General features: G+C 48.1%; 1 protein-coding gene across 1 annotated transcript in view; it reads right to left on the bottom strand.

Annotated features, from left to right (window-relative positions):
• The window catches only part of DYRK4 (dual specificity tyrosine phosphorylation regulated kinase 4), a 1,116,119-nt gene that overhangs the window by 514,340 nt on the left and 581,440 nt on the right, over positions 1-20,339 (bottom strand). Inside the window, exon 6 of the mRNA XM_069230054.1 lies at positions 13,831-13,971. Within this exon, the coding sequence (XP_069086155.1) occupies positions 13,831-13,971 (141 nt within the window). The remainder of the gene's footprint in view (positions 1-13,830; positions 13,972-20,339) is intronic.

Raw genomic sequence — 20,339 nt, 5'->3', positions numbered from 1 at the left:
TATCTCTTTTAGCAAGTGTGATTCCAAGGAAGAGAAGAGTTTGTTTGTACCTATTGCCCCCCATGTCATCATATCTATGTAAAAGTATCAGTCACGGGTCTAATGGAATGGACCATGTGGGAACCTCCCCAAGGCATCATGTTACCCGGAGCCAAACTTGGATAAGTTTATGGCAGTCCTATGCTATATGCAAAAACATACCCTCTGCGGCCTAACATCAAAGACAAGAGGGGTTGGTGATTACTCCAATATGCCAAACCGGCGCCTAGTATAGTACACTCTGTGAAGGTATTTCAGGTGTATCAGGTGTAGCTGTGCTGACACCGCCGACTCCCTGGGCGCCCTCACAGCCTCCGCTCAGTCATCATCCTCCATCGCGTTGAGATCAGCTTCCCATTTTTGTCGTAGGGTTATCAAAGTAGATGGACTATTAATGAGCAGTATAGAGTAGTAATTTTGTGGTCCTCCATGTCCCCACAGAGATTACCCTCCAAAGGATTGTAGTCAGGAATTGTGTCTAGATTCCTAATATAGGGGGTAGGAGCATGGCAAAATTGTAGATTTCTATGGAATTGGTGGCTGTGTAGTTGAAAATGGCTTTGCAGGTCTTGGAAGGTTTTGAGTGTGGTGCTCTCCAGTACATCCCCCAGGAGGGAAATCCCGATCATGTCCCACTTCTGGAAGCCTGCTAGCTGATTCACGTGTGGCATAGCCGAGCCATGCTAGAGGGGTGCTGTTAGAAATGGGGTCTTTGACTGGCAGTCAGATTACCCCCTATCCAAGCAAGGACCCTCACTCTAGTCAGGGTAAGTCACACACAATCCAACTTATCCTGTGCCCACCCTCTGGTAGTTAGGCACTGAGCAGTCAGGCTTAACTTAGAACGCAATGTGTAAAGTATTTGTGCAATAAATCATACAATAACACCATATAGCACCCAAAAAGTACACCACACAGTGTTTAGAAAAATGTATAATATTTATCTGGATAAATGCAGGTCAAAACGATTAAAATACAATAAGTAGATGTTGAGATATTACTGTAAAAGTGATATAAAGGCGGTCATTCTGACCCTGGTGGTTGAAAACCGCCAGGGCAGAATGCCGCGGAATCACCGCCAACAGGCTGGCGGTGCTTCATGGGCAATTCTGACCGCGGCGGTAAAGCCGCGGTCAGAAAAGGGCAACCGGCGGTTTCCCGCCGGTTTACCCCTGCCCCAAAGAATCCTCCATGGCGGCGCTGCTCGCAGCACCGCCATGGGGATTCCGACCCCCTTCCTGCCATCCTGGTCCTGGCGGTAAAAACCGCCAGGAACAGGATGGCGGGAACGGGTGTCGTGGGGCCCCCTAACAGGGCCCCATAATGATTTTCAGTGTCTGCCTAGCAGACGCTGAAAATCGTGACGGGTGCCACTGCACCCGTCGCACACCAGCAACTCCGCCGGCTCCATTCAGAGCCGGCTTCATCGTTGCTGGGGCTTTCCCGCTGGGCGGGTGGGCGGCCTTTTGGCGGTCGCCCACCCAGCGGGAAAGTCAGAATGACCGCCGCGGTCATTTGACCGTGGTGCGGTCTTCTGGCGGTCTCCGCCTGGCGCGCGGTGCCCGCCGCCCGCCGGGGTCGGAATGACCCCCAAAATGTCTTAAGTCTTTGAAAAATAAATAGATGTCTCATAAAAACAATAAAAGTCTCTTGCAAGCACAAAGTACCTGGTTAGCGTTCAAAATCTCCGAAAGGGACTGCAGAGGACACCTTCTGGTGGCCAACCACGCTGGGAGCAGCACCAACGCCCACCAACCATGCATGCAACTTGGGTTTCATCCTTGACTCATCGCTCTCCATGACCCAACAAGTCAATGCCGTCTCATCCTCCTGCTTCAACACCCTCCACATGTTCTGCAAAATCTACAGGTGGATCCCTACCGAACCCAGAAGGACGGTCACTCAGGCCCTCGTCAGCAGCAGACTAGACTACGGCAACGCTCTCTATGCGGGAACCACGGCCGTTCTCTAGAAAATACAGCAACGGATACAGAACGCCTCTGCATGCCTCATCCTCGACATCCACCACCACAGCCACATCACAGTTCACCTGAGAGACCTACACTGGCTCCAGTCAACAAAAGGATCACATTCAAACTCCTCATCCACGCCCACAAAGCACTCCACAACACCGGACCAACATACCTCAATGATCAACTCGCCTTCTACACCGTCAGCTCCGCTCTGCCGATCTCACCCTCGCAAACGTTCCACGTATCCACAGGACAACAACCGGTGGCAGATCATTCTCCTACCTCGCTGCCAAGACCTGGAAGACCCTCCCCATCCACCTACGTCAGACCAAGGACCTACTGACCTTCAGGAGACACCTCAAGACCTGGCTGTTTGAGCAGTAGCAGCTCCTCCCATCAAGCGCCTTGAGACCCTCACGAGTAAGTAGCATGTTCTACAAATGTACTGATTGATTGATTGATTGATGCGTGAAAAACGGGGAGGTGTGGGTCGGTTTCACCCCTTTGTTGTTATTTTCCACAAAGGGGAAGGCTTTGCGTCAATTTCGAGCATGCAGACTTGGTTCCTCTTCGGGTTGCGTGGTTTCTGCCACCTCGGGGATGGTGCGTGGAATCCTTGGCTTGCGGAGCGAAGTCACAAGCAATGCGTCGATTCAGTGGGCGTTGCGCAGAAATTTCTCCTGCACGGCAGGCGCTTCGTCGATTCCTCTCAGGGAGTCGGGCTGCGTCATTCCAGGTCCGATGTGCGTCAATCCGGTGGGCTGTGTGTCGAAGTTCTGGTTGCAGCGCAGGTGCTGCGTTGATCTTCTCCTTGCAAAATCGGGCTGCGTCGTTCCGGTTCGGCGTGCAGTGAATTTCTCACCGCAGGGCAGGCTGTGCGTCATTTTTAGCAAGCTGTGCATCTAATTTTCACCACAAAAGGAGTCCTTTGGCAAGAGTGTAGTCTTTTTGGTCCTGAGACTTCAGGGAACAGGAGGCAAGCTCTATCCAAGCCCTTGGAGAGCACTTCTCAGCACAACCAGGGAGCAGCAAGGCAGCAGGACAACAGTAAGGCAGCAGTCCTTGTCAGAAAAGCAGTCCCAGTGAGTCCTTTGGACAGCCAGGCAGTTCCTCTTGGTAGGTCTGGTTCAGGGATTTTTCACCAGCAGGTTTCTTGTCCAGAAGTGTCTCTGAGGTAGAGTGTCTAGCCCAAGAAGTGTCTAAAGTCTGTGGTTTTGGGTGCTCTTCTTATACCTATTTTGGCTTTTGAAGTAGGCTTACTTCAAAGGAAAGTCTTGCTTGTTTGTGAAATCCTGCATTACCCAGGAAAGGCCTCAGACACACACCATGGTGTTGGAGTCTGCATTGTGTGAGGGCAGGCACAGCCCTTTCAGGTGCGAGTAACCACTTCTCCCCTCCCTCCTAGGACAGATGGCTCATCAGAATATGCAGGTTACACCCCAGCCCCCTTTGTGTCACTGTCTGGAGTGAGGTGCAAACAGCCAAACTGTCAAACTAACCCAGACAGGGAATCCACAAACAGGCAGAGTCACAAAAATGGTTCAAGCAAGAAAATGCCCACTTTCTAAAAGTGGCGTTTTCAAACACACAATCTTAAAATCAACTTTACAAAAAATTTATTTTTAAACTGTGAGCTCAGAGGTCCCAAACTCCCCATGTCTATCTGCTCCCAAAGGGAAGCTACGCTTTAATCATGTTTAAAGGCAGCCCCTAGGTTAACCTATCAGAGAGCTAGGCCTCACAACAGCAAAAACCGAATTTGGCAGTATTTCACTGTCAGGACATATAAAACACATTAGTATATGTCCTACCTTAACCATACACTGAACCCTGCCAATGGGGCTACCTAGGGCCTACCCCTAGGGGTGTCTTATATGTAGGAAAAGGGAAGGTTTAGGCCTGACAAGTGGGTACCCTTGCCAAGTCGAATTTACAGTTTAAAACTGCTCACACATACATTTCAGTGGCAGGTCCGAGACATGATTACAGGGCTACTTATGTGGGTGGCACAATCCGTGCTGCAGACCCACTAGTAGCATTTGATTTACAGACCATGGGCACCTCTAGTGCACGTTACTAGGGACTTACTAGTAAATCAAATATGCCAATCATGGGTAAACCACTTAACAGTACAATTTACACAGAGAGCATATGCACTTTAGCACTGGTTAGCAGTGGAAAGTGCTCAGAGTTCAAAAGCCAACAAAAACAGGTCAGGAGAAATAGGAGGAAGGAGGCAAAACATTTGGGAATGACCCTGCAAAAAGGGCCAGGTCCAACAGGTGTTATCTCCATAAGTCTGTTCCACCAACCCGTGCACCTCAAGGTTTTACGCAAGAGGGTAATGACCACTTGGGCTGCAGGGGGAAGACCGTCTAGTTTCCTGGTGCTATACAGGTATTAGAGTAGAGCAGTGTCACCCACTGCCCATCTGTTAGTCATGCAGGGCAGAGTCGTCGTGTGGGAGGCAACACCAATTGCTTATGACCAATAAATGTGCTGCAACGTAACAGAAGAATATGTCAACTGTGGCTATACCCCTGGAATGGGTGGACTGAAAGCATGTGGTGAGGGCTATGTGAGGGGTCCCCCCATTCCAGAGAAAACCATGAAGGGCTAAGTTGATCTGATGGAACCACCCATGTGGTATAGGGAATGGATAGTTTTGGAGTGGGTATGGAAGTCGTCGAAGGAAAACCATGTTAAAGATAGCTGAGTGTTCCAATAACTATAGGGGAAGGGTGACAACATTTTGATTTCTTCCTGGGTCTGGTCAGCGACTGATTCAATGTTCCTAGTCCAGGATAATTCTTGGTTGTGAGTCAGGAAGACACCCAGATACTTAAAACCTTAATTAGTCACCTGTAGGCCCGAAGCCTACACAAGTGGGGTCATTGCGGGAGGCAGCACGGAGGACCTGGTGGCCTTGCAAAGACGATGTAGGAGTTCGCTGGATGTATTCCCCCATTGGTATATTCAGCTCTGGGTGGCCCTCCAGGTCAATTTTGCCTCCTCTATAATGAATTGTCCATACTTCTGTTGTAGGAGACCTAGTTGTCATTGGGATGTCTATCCCCTCACTCCACTGCCCAGGGCTTCTAAGGCTTGAATTTGCGCAGTTAGATAGGCCACTGCACTAGCTTCCGTCTCTTCTCACCAGCACAAAAGCTTTTTTCTATTCCATGGAGGACTGGCTTGAGGGCCTCCCAGAAGATCGTGGCATCCGGTACAAATCCCATATTATGGGGGTCATTCTGACCCTGGCGGTCATGGACCGCCAGGGCCAACGACCGCGGGAGCACCGCCAACAGGCTGGCGGTGCTCCCATGGGCATTCTGACCGCGGCGGTACAGCTGCGGTCAGAAACGGAAAACCGGCGGTGTCCCGCCGGTTTCCCGCTGCCCTGGGGAATTGTCCATGGCGGCGCTGCAGGCAGTGCCGCCATGGGGATTCCGACCCCCTTACCGCCAGCCTGGCTCTGGCGGTTTCGACCGCCAGAACCTGGCTGGCGGTAACGGGTGTCGCGGGGCCCCTGGGGGCTCCTGAAGTGCCCATGCCACTGGCATGGGCACTGCAGGGGCCCCCTAACAGGGCCCCACCAAGGTTTTCAGTGTCTGCCAAGCAGACACTGAAAATCGCGACGGGTGCAACTGCACCCGTCGCACCCCTTCCACTCCGCCGGCTCCATTCGGAGCCGGCATCCTCATGGAAGGGGGTTTCCCGCTGGGCTGGCGGGCGGCCTTCTGGCGGTCGCCCGCCAGCCCAGCGGGAAACTCAGAATAACCGCAGCGGTATTCTGGCGGTTCCCGCTTGGCGGGCGGCTCCCGCCGCCCGTCAAGCTCAGAATGAGCCCCTATGTGTCTAATAGTCATAAATGCCCTGAGAGGGCTGCCTGATAAACCAGTGATGTAAGTTCCATGGGGAGAGATGCCTCCGAAGGGGGAGCCCTAATGGCCCCCACTTGAAACCCATGAGCAAGGGGGAGTGATCTGAAAGCCCTTGTGTCAGTATTGTAATGTCCAAGGTTCTGTGGGATTGTGGAGTGGGAACCAGGAAGTAATCTAAACGAGATAGGGAGTTGTGAGCCATGGAGAGGTATGCGTATACGGGAGTTGTCGGGTGATAGACCCTGCAAATATCCACCAGGCCCAACATGTTCGACATATTCACTAATTTAGATCTGTCGGCAGTAAGCAATGTGGCTTCCGAGTGAAAGTGATCAAACTGGTAGTTCATGACTGCATTCCTTTCACGGCAATGTATTTGCCTAGCCGATCAGTTCAGATACGTGTCTGTTGGAAGGGCACAGCTTATTGTAGCAGAATGCTGACATCGCTGGAACACCTTGTCAATCCTGCGTGATGAAGCTGGCTGTAGCCACACCTAGACAAGCAGGGGGTCTTTGTACCAGCAAGATGTGTTTCCTGTAAGAGTAAGATTTGGGCACCCAATCTTGGTATATTTCAATAAGGCTCCCCGTTTGATCTTGTCCAGCACCCCCTCAATTGCCATGTCATAATTTGAAGACGTCCAGGTGGCATGTCCGATCCCCCAGAGGTCGTCATTGTGTAATATGTGTACGTGTGCTGGATCGCGAGCTACTGAGAGTAGCTTCAAGGGCTGGCAATGTACACAGAAACAACTAAATAACCCCGCAATTCAAACCCCAACCATGACCACCTCCTACCCCACCCCCACCCCAATACTTCACAGAAATGGAAGCATCTGTCACAGAACATAAGATAGAGACCATCCAAACAAAGACGAACTCCACTCATGTCTAATGAATCCCTAAATTCCATATGAACAAACCACACAAAGGCTTCTGAGGACAGAAGTGTAACTGGGCGGCCAACATCTAAACGTAGCATTCCTCACTGCATTTAGCATATATGCGGAGGGCCATCGGACAATGGGCCGGGCCCCACTGGGGCCCAGGAGCCATTCCCCCACCGGGGACCCCAGCACTCATGGAGCATTGTGCAACACGGTGGCAAGTTTTGTCGAGATCCACGCCATGAGGACTGAGATCTGTTGCATTTTTTCTTGTTTTGAGAATCTTGCCTGCCCTCCCTTCCCGTATGTTGTGAGGAGTCTGAATTAACAGTAGTATTTTAAAATATTATTTAAATACCTCCAACATAGTGCCCTTTATGTCAATGTATTGATTTGTCCTGTCCAATCTCACATATGATTCTAAAGTCATTGATTATGCATTGGATGAGTTGTACTGTCACTCGCTGATGAATGATTTAAATGTTTAGTATTACCATCTGTCTGTAGAACTTATGTAGCGCTGGAGAAAATGTTAGCAGGTCTTGTGGCATCTGTCCTAAAGTTACTGAAGAATGAGTGCAAATCACACCATGAATGATGTTGGGGAAATCCAGCACATCTCAAAGTTTGAAGGCAAGTATGCTGCTTGCACTTGTATTTCACACTGTCTTATTGCACTACTGGTGAATAGGTTTCGTGGACATTTGCAGATTTGGTGTCTCTATAGGGCTGGGGCAGAATACATTGTATGAAGGAACTGTTTACAAAACACATTTTCTGTGATCCTGTTTTGTGATTAAAGATTGTGGAATATGATTAAGAAATAATTGGAAGGCTGTGCCAAGTTACATGAAAATAAAGAACTCTTTGATGGAAAGTCCACTATAGAGCTACATTGTGATTTCATTTTGGAGTGCTTGAAATTCTTAATTATTTTGTGGACATAGTGGTAGCTTTCCTTCATTTTGAGCGTCCATTATATTCTGGACTTGTTCACTTTGCTAAGTTAAATAACCGGATACTCTGGGTGTGTGCTCCACACTCTCAGCCACCAATTGCTATTTTTTATGTCTACAAGCCTGGACTGACTCGACTCCAGCTCTACTGGCCTTTCCAAAATAACAGCATGTGGTGAAAAACCTCGAGATTTCCATAAACGTCAGTCCTCCTTGGATGAAATTGGTCTCTCTGATACTAATTCCAAGGCCTTTCCCTGTCGAATGTTCCATGTTTCATGATTTCTTTCACCCTCGGGCCTCTCACTGGTACATTGCCCAATGGCCTCACGCCTATAAAGCAGGTAGCCAGGAGAATAGTAGTCCTTAAGAGCGTTGTTAGGTTTCTAAAAAAGTTGCAGTTAGAGAGCAAGGCTACCTGTGTGTCCTGCATGTTTATCCTACAGGCTTAGCTTCTGTCGTGTTTGAGATTTGATACAGGTAGGCTGTTAATTCTTGTGTCTTATCATCTTGTTTCCCATGCTTCATTCCCGACAGGTTCATTTTGTCTGAAATCCACATTGTACACATGTAGCCCAGATGGGAAAAGGGCTTTGTCTCCTCCCAGGTGTTGTTGTTTCTTTACAGTGTGGAGCAGTGGTGTAGCAAGGGTGTCATGTTAAGATCTAATGCAAGCAACGCTTCGTAGACTTTCCCTTTCTTTCCAGTCGCTCTTTCATTCAAATAGTTTTTCTCTCCCACCCAGTTGCCAACTTTTCATCATGCTTTTCTGATCACATTGGCCCTATTTCTTGTGCTCTCCCCTTATGCAATCTCGTTCGAATCCCCTTGGTTTATTTTCTCACTTTCTTCGTTCCTTTCTTACTTTTTTCACTCCTTTTTATCCCCGCCGTCTCTTCTCCATCACCTTTCCAGCTGCCTTCACCCTAATAGCACCTCGTTACCTCTTTCCTTCTGCATGTATTTGCTTCATACCTTTTGGATGTTTTCATTTTCTTTTCCAACGCTGCTTCCTTCTTTACTCTTCATTCATCCTCGATTCTCCTTCCTTACTCTATAAAAAAAGATTGTTTTGCTGTCTTTTTCATGGCGATCTCCATGCTTAAAGACTCTGAATGTCTGCTCATCTCCGCTCCATTTTCTGACTTTTCTAGTGGTTTTGTGGGTCCGTATCTGTCTTGCTGTCCCTAACTATTTTCCACTTGCCCCACCGGAAAGAGTCAACAGAGCCAAGCAGGAGACAGTCACAATGAAAAAGCATTCTGAATGGGAAGAATGGTCTCTTACATGAATTACAATTAGTGCAATGCACTGTGCCCCCTACTAGCCCTCTAGCCCACTGCAGCAGCTGCTCTACTGATAGATATGTGATCCCAGGGCTTTCTCATCTAGCACTATGCTCTCGCTTCATCTGCCACAGGCCAGGTCTCTAAAGGCCTCCTTATGGCCTTGGCAGCCAGCGGTACACCGGAGGTAACACCGCCAACAGGCTGGCGGTGTACCAGCAATCAGTGCTTTAAATGGAAAAATAGAAGTGCAGGTACTCTGTGATAGAGTACCTGCTTGTTTCCGAGAAGTGCCGGTACTCTCCAATTAAAAGCATTACGTTTATCTTGAGATATGCCGGTACTCTCCCTCTTCAAATAAAAAAGTGCTGGTACTCAGTACCGGAGAGTACCGGCCCATTTAAAGCACTGCCAGCAATGTATTATGACTGTGGCAGATTAGCCACGGGCAAACCGCCGATCCCTCCGACTGACTGACAGGCGGTCATAACAAGCACCGCTGCCCTGGGGATTACGAGTCCCCAGCCGCCAGCCTGTCCATGGTGGTAAACACCAAGAGGGACTCGGGTTGCCCATGGGGGGCCCTGCACTGCCCCTGTACTTGGCATGGGCAGTGCAGGGGCCCCCAGGCACAGCCTCATCGCGCATTTCACTGCCCGAATTGTGGGCAGTGAAATGCACAACGGTTGCTACTGCACCCGTTGCACATCAACATTGCCAATGTTTTTAGGAGGCTGGCCTGGCTTATAGTGGGTACCTGGTGGTACTTACACCTTGTGCCAGGTCCAGTTATCCCTTATTAGTAGATTAGTAGTGTTCTAGCAGCTTAGGCTGATAGAGGTAGCTATAGCAGAACAGCTTAGGCTGAACTAGGAGATATGCAAAGCTCCTACTATACCACTTATGTCATATAGCACTATATCATAAGAATCACAATACGCAGAGTTACTAAAAATCAAAATACTTTATTTTAGTGACAATGTGCCAAAAATATCTCAGAGGATATTCTCCCTTAGGAGGTAAGTAAAATACACAAAATATACACACAAACCAAAATCAGGTAAGTAAACGGAAAAGTAGTGCAAACACTGTAGAATACAATAGGATACAATAGGCCTAGGGGCAACACAAACCATATACTAAGAAAGTGGAATGCGAACCACTTAGGGACCCCAGGCCTAGTGTAGTGTGTAGAGGGTAGCTGGGAGTGTAAGAAAACACTAAGGGTGTCCAAGATACCCCACCCAAGAACCTGAAAAGTAGGAGTAAATTTACCCTACTTCCCCAGAAACACATTAAAGTTGTGATAGGAGATTCTGCAAAGACCACATCTGACTGCAAAGCACTGAAGACGGATTCCTGGACCTGAGGACCTGTAAAGGAAGGGGACCAAGTCCAAGAGTCACGAAAGTGTCCAGGGGGGCAGGGGCCCACTAAACCCCGGATGAAGGTGCAAAATGGCTGCCTTTGGGTGGGAGAAGCTGAAGATTCTGCACCAATGGAAGATGCAAGGAACTTCTCCTTTGCACAGAAGATGGCCCACAGCTTGCTGGAGGTTGCAGAGTTGTTTCCACACAGAAAGACTGCAAACAAGCCTTGCTAGCTGCAAAGGTCATGGTTGAAAAAAATGGGTGCTGCCCGGGCCCAGGAAGGACCAGATGATCGCCCCTTGGAGGAGGAGACGGGGGTGGGGGGGGGGCGCACAGCAACACAGAGATCCCATGCAGAAGCAGGCAGCACCCGCAGAAGCACTTGAACATGTGTTTAAGAAAACTGAGCACAGCGGTCGTCTCAACACTACAAAAGAGGGTCCCACGAAGCTGGTGGTCAACTCAGCAAGTTGAGCAATGCAGGACAGAGTGCTGGGAACCTGGGCTGTGCTGTGCACAAAGGATTCCTTGCAAAAGTGCACAGAAGCCCTAGCAGCTGCAGTTCACACAGTAAACAGGATTACTGTCTGGGGTGGGGAGGCAAGGACTTACCTCCACCAAATTTGGACAGATGGACCAATGGACTGTTGGGGTCACTTGGATCCAGCTCCTGTGTTCCAGGGACCACGCTCGTCATGATGAGAGGGGACCCAGAGGACCGGTGAAGCAGAAGTTTGGTGCCTGCGTTAGAAGGGGGAAGATTCCGTCGACCCACGGGAGATTTCTTCTTGGCTTCCAGTGCGGGGTGAAGGCAGACAGCACCCAGAGCATGCACCACCAGGAAACAGTTGAGAAAGCTGGCAGGATTAGGCGCTACAATGTCGCTGGTAGCCTTCTTGCTACTTTGTTGCAGTTTTGCAGGCCTCCAGGAGCAGTCAGAGGTCGATCCCTGGCATAAGTCAAAGAGGGAGATGCAGAGGAACTCTGGTGAGCTCTTGCATTCATTATCTCAAGAGAGGCCACCTAACCAGGTAAGCATCTATCAGGAGGGGTCTCTGACCTCACCTGCTGGCACTGGCTACTCAGAGGCCTCCGTTGTGCCCTCACACCTCTGCATTCAAGATGGCAGAGGTCTGGGAAACACTGGAGGAGCTCTGGGCACCACCCATGGGGTGGTGATGGACAGGGGAGTGGTCACTCCCCTTTCCTTTGTCCAGTTTCCCACCAGAGCAAGAGCTGGTGGATCCCTGAACCGGTGTAGACTGGCTTATTCAAGAAGGGCACCATTTGTGCCCTTCAAAGCATTTCCAGAGGCTGGGGGAGACTACTCCTCCCCAGCCCTTAACACCTATTTCCAAAGGGAGAGGGTGTAACACACCCTCTCAGAGGAAATTCTTTGTTCTGCCTTCCTGGGACTGGGCTGCCCAGACCCCAGGAGGGCAGAAGCCTGTCTGTGGGTTGGCAGCAGCGGTAGCTGCAGTGAAAACCCCAGAGAGCTAGTTTGGCAGTGCCCAGGGTCCATGCTGGAGCCCCGAGGATGCATGGGATTGGCACTCCAATACCAGATTTGGCATGGGGGGACAATTCCATGATTGTAGACATGTTACATGGCCATATTCGGAGTTACCATTGTGAAGCTACATATAGGTATTGACCTATATGTAGTGCACGCGTGTAATGGTGTCCACGCACTCAGTCTGGGGAAATTGCCCTGAACTATGTGGGGGCACTTTGGCTAGTGCCAGGGTGCCCTCACACTTAGTAACTTTGCACCTAACCTTCACTAAGTGAGGGTTAGACATATAGGTGACTTATAAGTTACTTAAGTGCAGTGTAAAATGGCTGTGAAATAACGTGGATGTTAATTCACTCAGGCTGCAGTGGCATAGGGATCTCCTGGAACCCCAATACCCTGGGTACCTAGGTACCACATACTAGGGAATTATAAGGGTGTTCCAGTGTGGCAATCAGAATTGGTAAAAATTATCACTAGCCTGCAGTGACAATTTTAAGGACAAAGAGAGCATAAGCACTGAGGTTCTGGTTAGGAGAGCCTCAGTGACACAGGTAGGCACCCCACAGGGAACACATTCAGGCCCCAACTATGAACACTGGGGTCCTGGCTAGCAGGATCCCAGTGAGACAGGCAAAAACAAACTGACTCACAAGTAAAAATGGGGGTAACATGCCAGGCAAGATGGTACTTTCCTACACTGTTGATGTGACTTTTCCGCTGACCCAGCAGAAAAGTCATAATAGGGAGCCACATATACCGCCAGCACTGGCGGTATATTGGTGCCCGCAGCTTCGGCGTTCTTCTAGTAAGACCGCCAAAGTCGTAATGAGGGCCTAAGTCTCCTCATTCAGGGGGGCCAGATAGGGTCTGAACCCCAGTGCTATTTTTCCTGCCCTGTGCCTCACCACCACAGCTACTGAACATACCAGGAGATGCCACAAAAAAGCAAACAGTGCACCTTGGCACACACATTAATTTGTCTAACTACAATTCACTGCAAAGCAGTTTTGCTTGGTTAAAATGTTTAAATCAAACTTTGTATGTGTGTATTGATATCTAAATATACATGTATTAACATATATATGTATATATATATATATATATATATATATATATATATATATATATATATATATATACACACAAAGATTAAAACATTTTCCTGCCCTCTGGACAGCTTTAAAGATTGGCAGAAACTGCTGTGATAGTGGTTCCTGCCATTGTTGCAAAAATTTGATAGACAGCTCAGTCAAAGAGGATGGAAGTCCAGCAAACTTTTACAAAGTTTTACATTTTTTCAGAAGCTCACAAATAAAGTAAAACGTATGCCTCCCTACACAAGAGGTGTGTTCTCCCATGGTTTGGGAGGTCTTTTTTAGGATGGCTACCCTCCAACAGCCCATACCCGTCAGGAAGTTGGAGGAGTATGTCAGTGTCATCAACATACTTTTGGTTCACCCACGATTAAATGTGGACGCGCAGAACGACAGTTTGGCAGAAAGGGTACCCTGCCGCCATTGTGACTGACTACACAATCCCTCAAACTTTAACTGAACCCTTCTGTCATCACTTGGAGCAGCTGGTGTTCGACACAAAGTGCCCTTTCTATGCCTACAAACCACAAATTTAGCCCATGGTAGTCGTTAGATAAGAAAGCTGCTAGGCTGTAGAGCTTTCAAATCACAACATGTATCAGAAGGATGTCAATCAGGATTAATCGTACCCCAAAATGTCTATAAAATGTTTGTTATTGTTTTAATTATGATGTCTCTATGACTACCATTTTATGCAAAAGCAAAACAAATCTGTTTTATTTTCATATTAGCTCATTGTCTTGTTAAGCCAAAACACTATTCGCCCAAATGAAGAAGGCATTGTCTTCTGTAGAAATACGATAAAGACAGCGTTGCTTACCCCAGTAGTTCAAAGGAAATGCAGAGATGATCACGGAAGTAAAAGTATTCTTTCATGCGTATAATGTTGTGACTGGCATCCTTGTCCTTTCTTCGTAGCACTTCTAAAATTTTAAGTTCCATTAAAGCCTGGTGATGAAACCTGTATAATTAACAAAAACATTAATTTATTGAAACTAAGGAAGTTAGGTTATTGTTATTCAGCATTTGTTCAAATACAAGTTGCAATGTTTATTTAAAAAACATGTTTGAGGGTCTTTTTTTTTGGTTTGAACATGGTTCAAACCTGTGAAACCTGATGAAACCTGCCATTACTCTGCAAACATTCAAATGTTTTTATAAACATTTTTAGATACAAATCATTCATTTGGTGGCAATACGTGGACAGTATACCAAAATATCTTAAATGAACGGGGTTAGAAAGTTAAGCCAGAAAATAGCTTACTTCTGAATGCTTTCCTAACTAGAAAAAACATCCATATGAATTATCATGCAAGGAGAGGTCGAGCAGAGCCATAATGGAGATACAGGTCATGTTTCAATTTGACTGGGAGTCTGGCGTGCTATGAATATTTGGATTTACACTTCTGTAAAAATTCCCTCTGAGTTGCATATGTTGAATACGTACAGCAAAGAGCTATGGGTAAGAGTATTGTGAGAAGTAATTTATAAAATGATTTAATCTCCATGACAGCTCTGGAGAAAATGTTCTTTAGGAATCAATCATGCTTGCTTTCAACAACTCATTTTAGGAATTTTGGCCCTCATTATGACATTGGCGGTAAATCCCACTTACTGCCACGCTGACTGCCGCCAACTTGCTGCCGTGGATATCCATTCACCATATTATGACAGACACACCAATCCGTCACTATTCAGACACAAAGCCGCCACGCCAAAAGTCAGTGATAAACTGGCAGCATCAAACCCACACCGTTACGCCAACAGAACAATGCCCACTACATTATAATCCACGAATCACCACGGCGGACCTTTAATGGAGGTAAACCATTGGCGCTACATACAGCTGCGTCCAAAATACACACACACATACAAAACAACACCACATTGGACAATTCAAACAACACACACCTGACACCCATATACACACCACACCCATACACCCACATCACTATAAAACACACACCCACATTACCCACAACCCTTTACGACTACAAAGCATTGGCACAAGACAGACACCAAGACCACAGACAAAACCAGAGCCACACACTACTTACACCTATACACCACTCAGTTATTCAGTCAAAGAACTTTATTCGGCAGTTGCCATAAAAGTGCATACAAAAACACATATTACAAATCTATAAATAGTATAAACCACAATAAAATACCATAAAAACAATTTCTAAAAACACCATGTAAACATACGATCCAAAAAACCCTTAACATATGACAAATAAGTATACTGAACATAATTAAAAATCTCAAAATTTGCAGATGTTATCTCAGAACAGAAACTACCTTGTAATATTATACAGAAGTCTCTCACAAACATATAGGGATTAAAATGGAATAGACCTTTTCCTAATACTTAAAGAAGCTGTAACAAAATTTTGGTCATGATGACAAGTTTGAATATCTGGCAGTCTCTGGAAATATAGTAGAGCTTCCTTATAATGGATAGGTCTAAGATGACATAAAATGGGTAAAATGAAAACCTTTCTAGGAGCAGCATATAAAGAACAAAAAAGAAATAAATGTGAAGTACTCTGCTTTGATTTGGAATCACAGGGGCAGGGTGGTAAATCCTTTTGCCAAAAACATGGTTTAGGAAAGGCTACCTTAAAATGAATCAAATTAAATCTAAAAAAATGTTAAAAGAGAGCTTATTTTAGAACTTGAAAACCAGATCAAGTAAGGTTCAAGACATGGGACAGTTACAATCCGGATATAGGGGTCGAAGGATTTCAATTTCAGGGAGCTATAAAATCTCAATTCTGATATGTACTCAAAATAAGTTGACTTCAAGACAGACCTAAAGTTTGTAGTTAACAGTTGGTGTTCTTCAAACATGTACCTGAGCCCTAGCTTCTCAAAGGAATTTCGCAGAAACACAAGCCAGGGAATCCTATTTGAGTTGTCCAACTGTAAACAATCAGAAATGCAGTCTTGAACAAGTTTTGCCGCAGGGTTCAGCCAACATCTAAACCAGAGCAATAAAGGAGCAATAGAAACCCTGTCCTCCAAAAAACGTTGACCAATTTCCTCATGACTGATGATGTTTGCTATACACTTTGGTACCGTCATTAATCTACGCAGGAATTCAGTTTCAGCACTTTGGAGGGAGGGTACTTCGTTATAGCCCCAAACACCTGCCCCATATAAGACTGCTGCAGCACACTTGGAGTTATAAAGTGTTTTCATATGTGCAAGGGGTCTGTGACCTAATTTACGAGTAAAGCGGAAAAAAAAAACACTCACACACCCCACATCACAAATCTCAACACATTACCCTACACACCCTCACCTACACACCTCACACAACACCCCTGGCACCACAAAGACACCCCCAATTCACAGAGGAGGAGCTAAGGGTCATGGTGGAGGAAATCATCAGGGTAGAGCCACAGCTATTTGGAGCACAGGAGCAGCAGGTATCGATAGCTAGGAAGATGGAGCTATGGCGGAGAATCATAGACAGGGTCAACGCCGTGGGACAGAACCCCTGAACTAGGGATGACATCAGGAAGAGGTGGAACAACCTACGGGGGGAAGGTACGTTCCATTGCAGCAAGACACCAGCTCGCTGTATAGAGGACTGGCAAGGGACTACCGCCTCCTCCCGCACAACTAACAACATGGGAGGAGAAATTCCTGGCAATCATGCATCCTGAGGGCCTGGCTGGAGTAGAAGGAGGACTGGACTATGGTAAGTCAACTCTATACTACTACTACCCCCCTACCTGCGTGCCATCACATATCCCCACCCTCACTGCCATCACTCCACCACTACCCACACACCCCACCATCACATCTCACTTATCTCAAAGCCCAGCTCTGCATGCCATACCAATGCATGGACGCCACTCACAGACCTGCATAGACACCTATCAATAAAGCATGCACACTAGAGACAATCAGCTAACCCACCATATACCAACTTACACAAGTGAAAGCTGCCAGGGCAAATACAACCAAAAAGGCAAGCCACGGACGCACAATATGTCAGACACAGAAACAATAACACAGCATTTACCTCCCCAAAGGTACCTCACAGCCAATGTCAGCGGAGAGGAGGTGCCAGCAATATCCAGTCCCCAAACAGAAGAGGCCCACAGTGATGACAGCAACTCTGGTCTTCAGGATCTGGATGACCAACCTGGCCCATCAGGGACCTCTGGACAGTCGGATACCCAGGCCCAGTCACACACCACCACAAAGCCTCCCCCATCAGGAAACACCATCACAGCACCCACCCAGCGTACCCACACCTCTGTCCCCAGGACACGTCAATCAGCAGTGTGTCCACCGCTACAGGGACCCCAGGCCACATCTCATACCTAAGACAGTCAGGGACCTGGCGTCAGTGGCAGTGGGCACACAGTTCAGGGGACCGACTCTCCAGGAGGCACTTGCAGAGATCCTGGGAGCATATCAACAGTCCCAGGACACGATGGGCCAGATCCTGGACAATGTGCAGGAGAACAGGTGACTGCGGGAGGGACAGTACCAGGGGGTCTAGGAGGACTTGCAGGCCATCAACAACACCCTGATCTCCATAGCAGGGGTGCCAGCAGTCATGGCCGATATTATGAGGGAGACAGTCTCACACCAGCGGGCCCCTGCCACTAGCCAGATATCTGAACAGCCTTCCACCTCTGCTGCCGCTAGTGGCCAGGAGGCCCCCGCCACAGGACCAACAGGCCACCAGCACCCCTCTCCTTAAGGAAGGTGAACCACCCCGCAAACGTTCCCTGCTATCCAGACAGAAGCCAGAGACACTTGCGAAGACCCCCACCAGGAAATTAGATTCTCCTGATTGTCACCCTTGTGTCCCACTCTGTGACCCTGTCCACCTTGAACTGCCATTGCGCCCCTTCCTAAGTCCCCTTGGACAATGCACCTGTGCTACAAATAGACTGGAACTATACCCTGGACTTTCCTCCATCATCACCCCATACCATTGCACTTGCCCCTCCATATTTTAGCACTTCAATAAACACCCTTGGAAAAAAAAAAGAATTTTGGAGTATGTTAAATTTTTAAAGTATGTATTCATTTGAACAGGTACAGACATTTCAATTCAACTGTACAGAAAATAAGCATAGGTATATGACCTGTAGCTAGCTGTAGTGATCACACCAGGAGCATATGTGAGGTCACCAACATCTGTAAAATGAATTGCCAAAGGGTTCAGTAAGTGGGCATAGAAATGGGAAATAACAGCTGCTAGTGCCACAGACATTCCCAAAATTTGAATTGAACTGTGAAGTAACACTGTCATTGGAAGTACTGTTTGATGACTGATTTTCTGTTATCCTCATCCTCATCCTCATCCTAATCCTCTGCCTCCTCATCCTCACTGTCCACAGCGTCCACTGCTGGCACGCGGGCATCTCCAGTCTCCTCCTCCTGCAGAAAAGGCACATGGCGTCTCAAGGCAAGGTTGTGCAACATGCAGCATGCAACTATTATCTGGCAGACCTTCTTGGGTGAGTACCACAGGAATCCACCTGTTAGATGGAGGCACCTGAACCTGGCCTTCAGGAGGCCAAAGGTCCTTTCGATTATCCTTCTGGTACACCCATGTGCCTCATTATAACATTCTTCTGCCCTTGTCCTGGCATTCCTCGAAGGGGTCAGCAGCCAGGAGAGCACACCATCCTTACTTGGATTTCTGAACACCTGTTCATTTTGACGGGGGGAGGACAAATGCAAACCCATCAATCGCCCTAGTTATGTTGGGGATATGTCACACTGCACAGAACTCAGCCTTCACTGCGGCCAAATCTTCAACCTGAGGGAAAACAATGTAGCTGCACATGTGTTTAATCCGGGAAGACAACACTCTGGTCATCACGTTTGAGAACACTGGCTGTGACACTTCTGCTGCCAAGCCCACTGTCACTTGAAAAGAACCAGTTGCCAGGTAATGGAGCACTGATAGAACTTGCACAAGATGGGGATCCCAGTGGGGTGCCTGCCCTCCATTGTTGCCAAGTCCACCAGGGGTCTGTACACGGGGGTATGTCTCCATCTCCTATGCATTTGCAGCAGTAGCAATCTATGGGGCAAAAGAGTGAGGAGCCGGTCACAAACTGAACAATGGGGTTACAACAGAACTTTGCATGCTGTTAACTTGTAATGGGTAAGTGTGATTTGTAAAGTATGTCCAATTTTCAACAGTGACGCAGCAAATATCCAGGGCCTGAACCCCACCCATCCTGAAATGGCATCCGCCTGTCCTGTGTGGAGGGACAGGTGGAAGTTAGGTAATTCCGCTGATGTTGTGCACCGCTGCGGGAGGCGGTTGGGAACCGCCATGCAACTCCTCATTGGGCCCTATGGGGTACAGTGGCCAATGGTGATCTACGCCGGAGGTGACGGTATGCACCGCCGTGGATGTGACCGCTATTTTCTATCATATTCCTCACCTGCTACTTGATCATCCACAGGAGAGGACCTACACTGCATGTGCTGCTGTGACCTGTGTCTGGAACCTACCATGGCCCGTGTGACTGGGGAAAGGGCCCCTGCCTTCACTTCGGCGAGAGACTGGTGGATGGGGTCCTACCCCAGTACGGACTGCTGTATGGGCCTCCAGACAAACAGGTGAGTACATATTGGGCACAATGCATGTGGCATGAATGCATGGAGTTGTATGTGAAAGCCTCGGGTAAGGTAGTGGGTGGATGTCCTCTGTGCGGCTTATTGGTTGTGTGCTGGGCCATGTGAGTGTAAATGGTGATGTGAAGGGATATGGTGGGCCATAAGTGTAACAGGCAGACAGGCAGGACTGTTTGACTAATACTATTTTTCTGTGTGTATGTCCTCTGCAGGTCAGCGCCCATCAAAAGAATGGTATATGGCGTGCCATCGCCAAGGACATGTGGACCCTGGGGGTCTATGGCAGGCAGATCACCCCACTGTGGGAAACGGTGGGAGGACCTGAGACGCTGGGCACGGAAGACGGCAGAGGCCCAGCTGGGGACGGCCTCCCAATGAGGAAGGGGTGCTCATCAAACCCTGACCCCCCTGATGGCCCACATACTGGAGGTGGCATATCCTGATCTGGATGGCCGCTTGAGGGAATCACAGCTGCCACAAGGGGGTGAGTACAGTGCCCATCATTACAACTTACGCATGGTAAGGTGGTATCCGGTGGGGGCTGTGTGCCAGTGGGTGCCCCTAGGCCAGGCCTGACATTGCAGCGTAGGTCCCCTGGTGACTAGGGTTCTGAGTAGATAATCCTGCTACCTAGCTTGCAAGAATCCACTACTGGTCACGGCTGCGTGGGTCCCAGGTGTGCTGCATTTGGCGGTGTGTGCC

This window comes from Pleurodeles waltl, chromosome 4_1 (assembly GCF_031143425.1).
Source record: "Pleurodeles waltl isolate 20211129_DDA chromosome 4_1, aPleWal1.hap1.20221129, whole genome shotgun sequence".
NCBI lineage: Eukaryota > Metazoa > Chordata > Amphibia > Caudata > Salamandridae > Pleurodeles > Pleurodeles waltl.
This window is presented reverse-complemented; position numbering and strand designations above follow the sequence as displayed.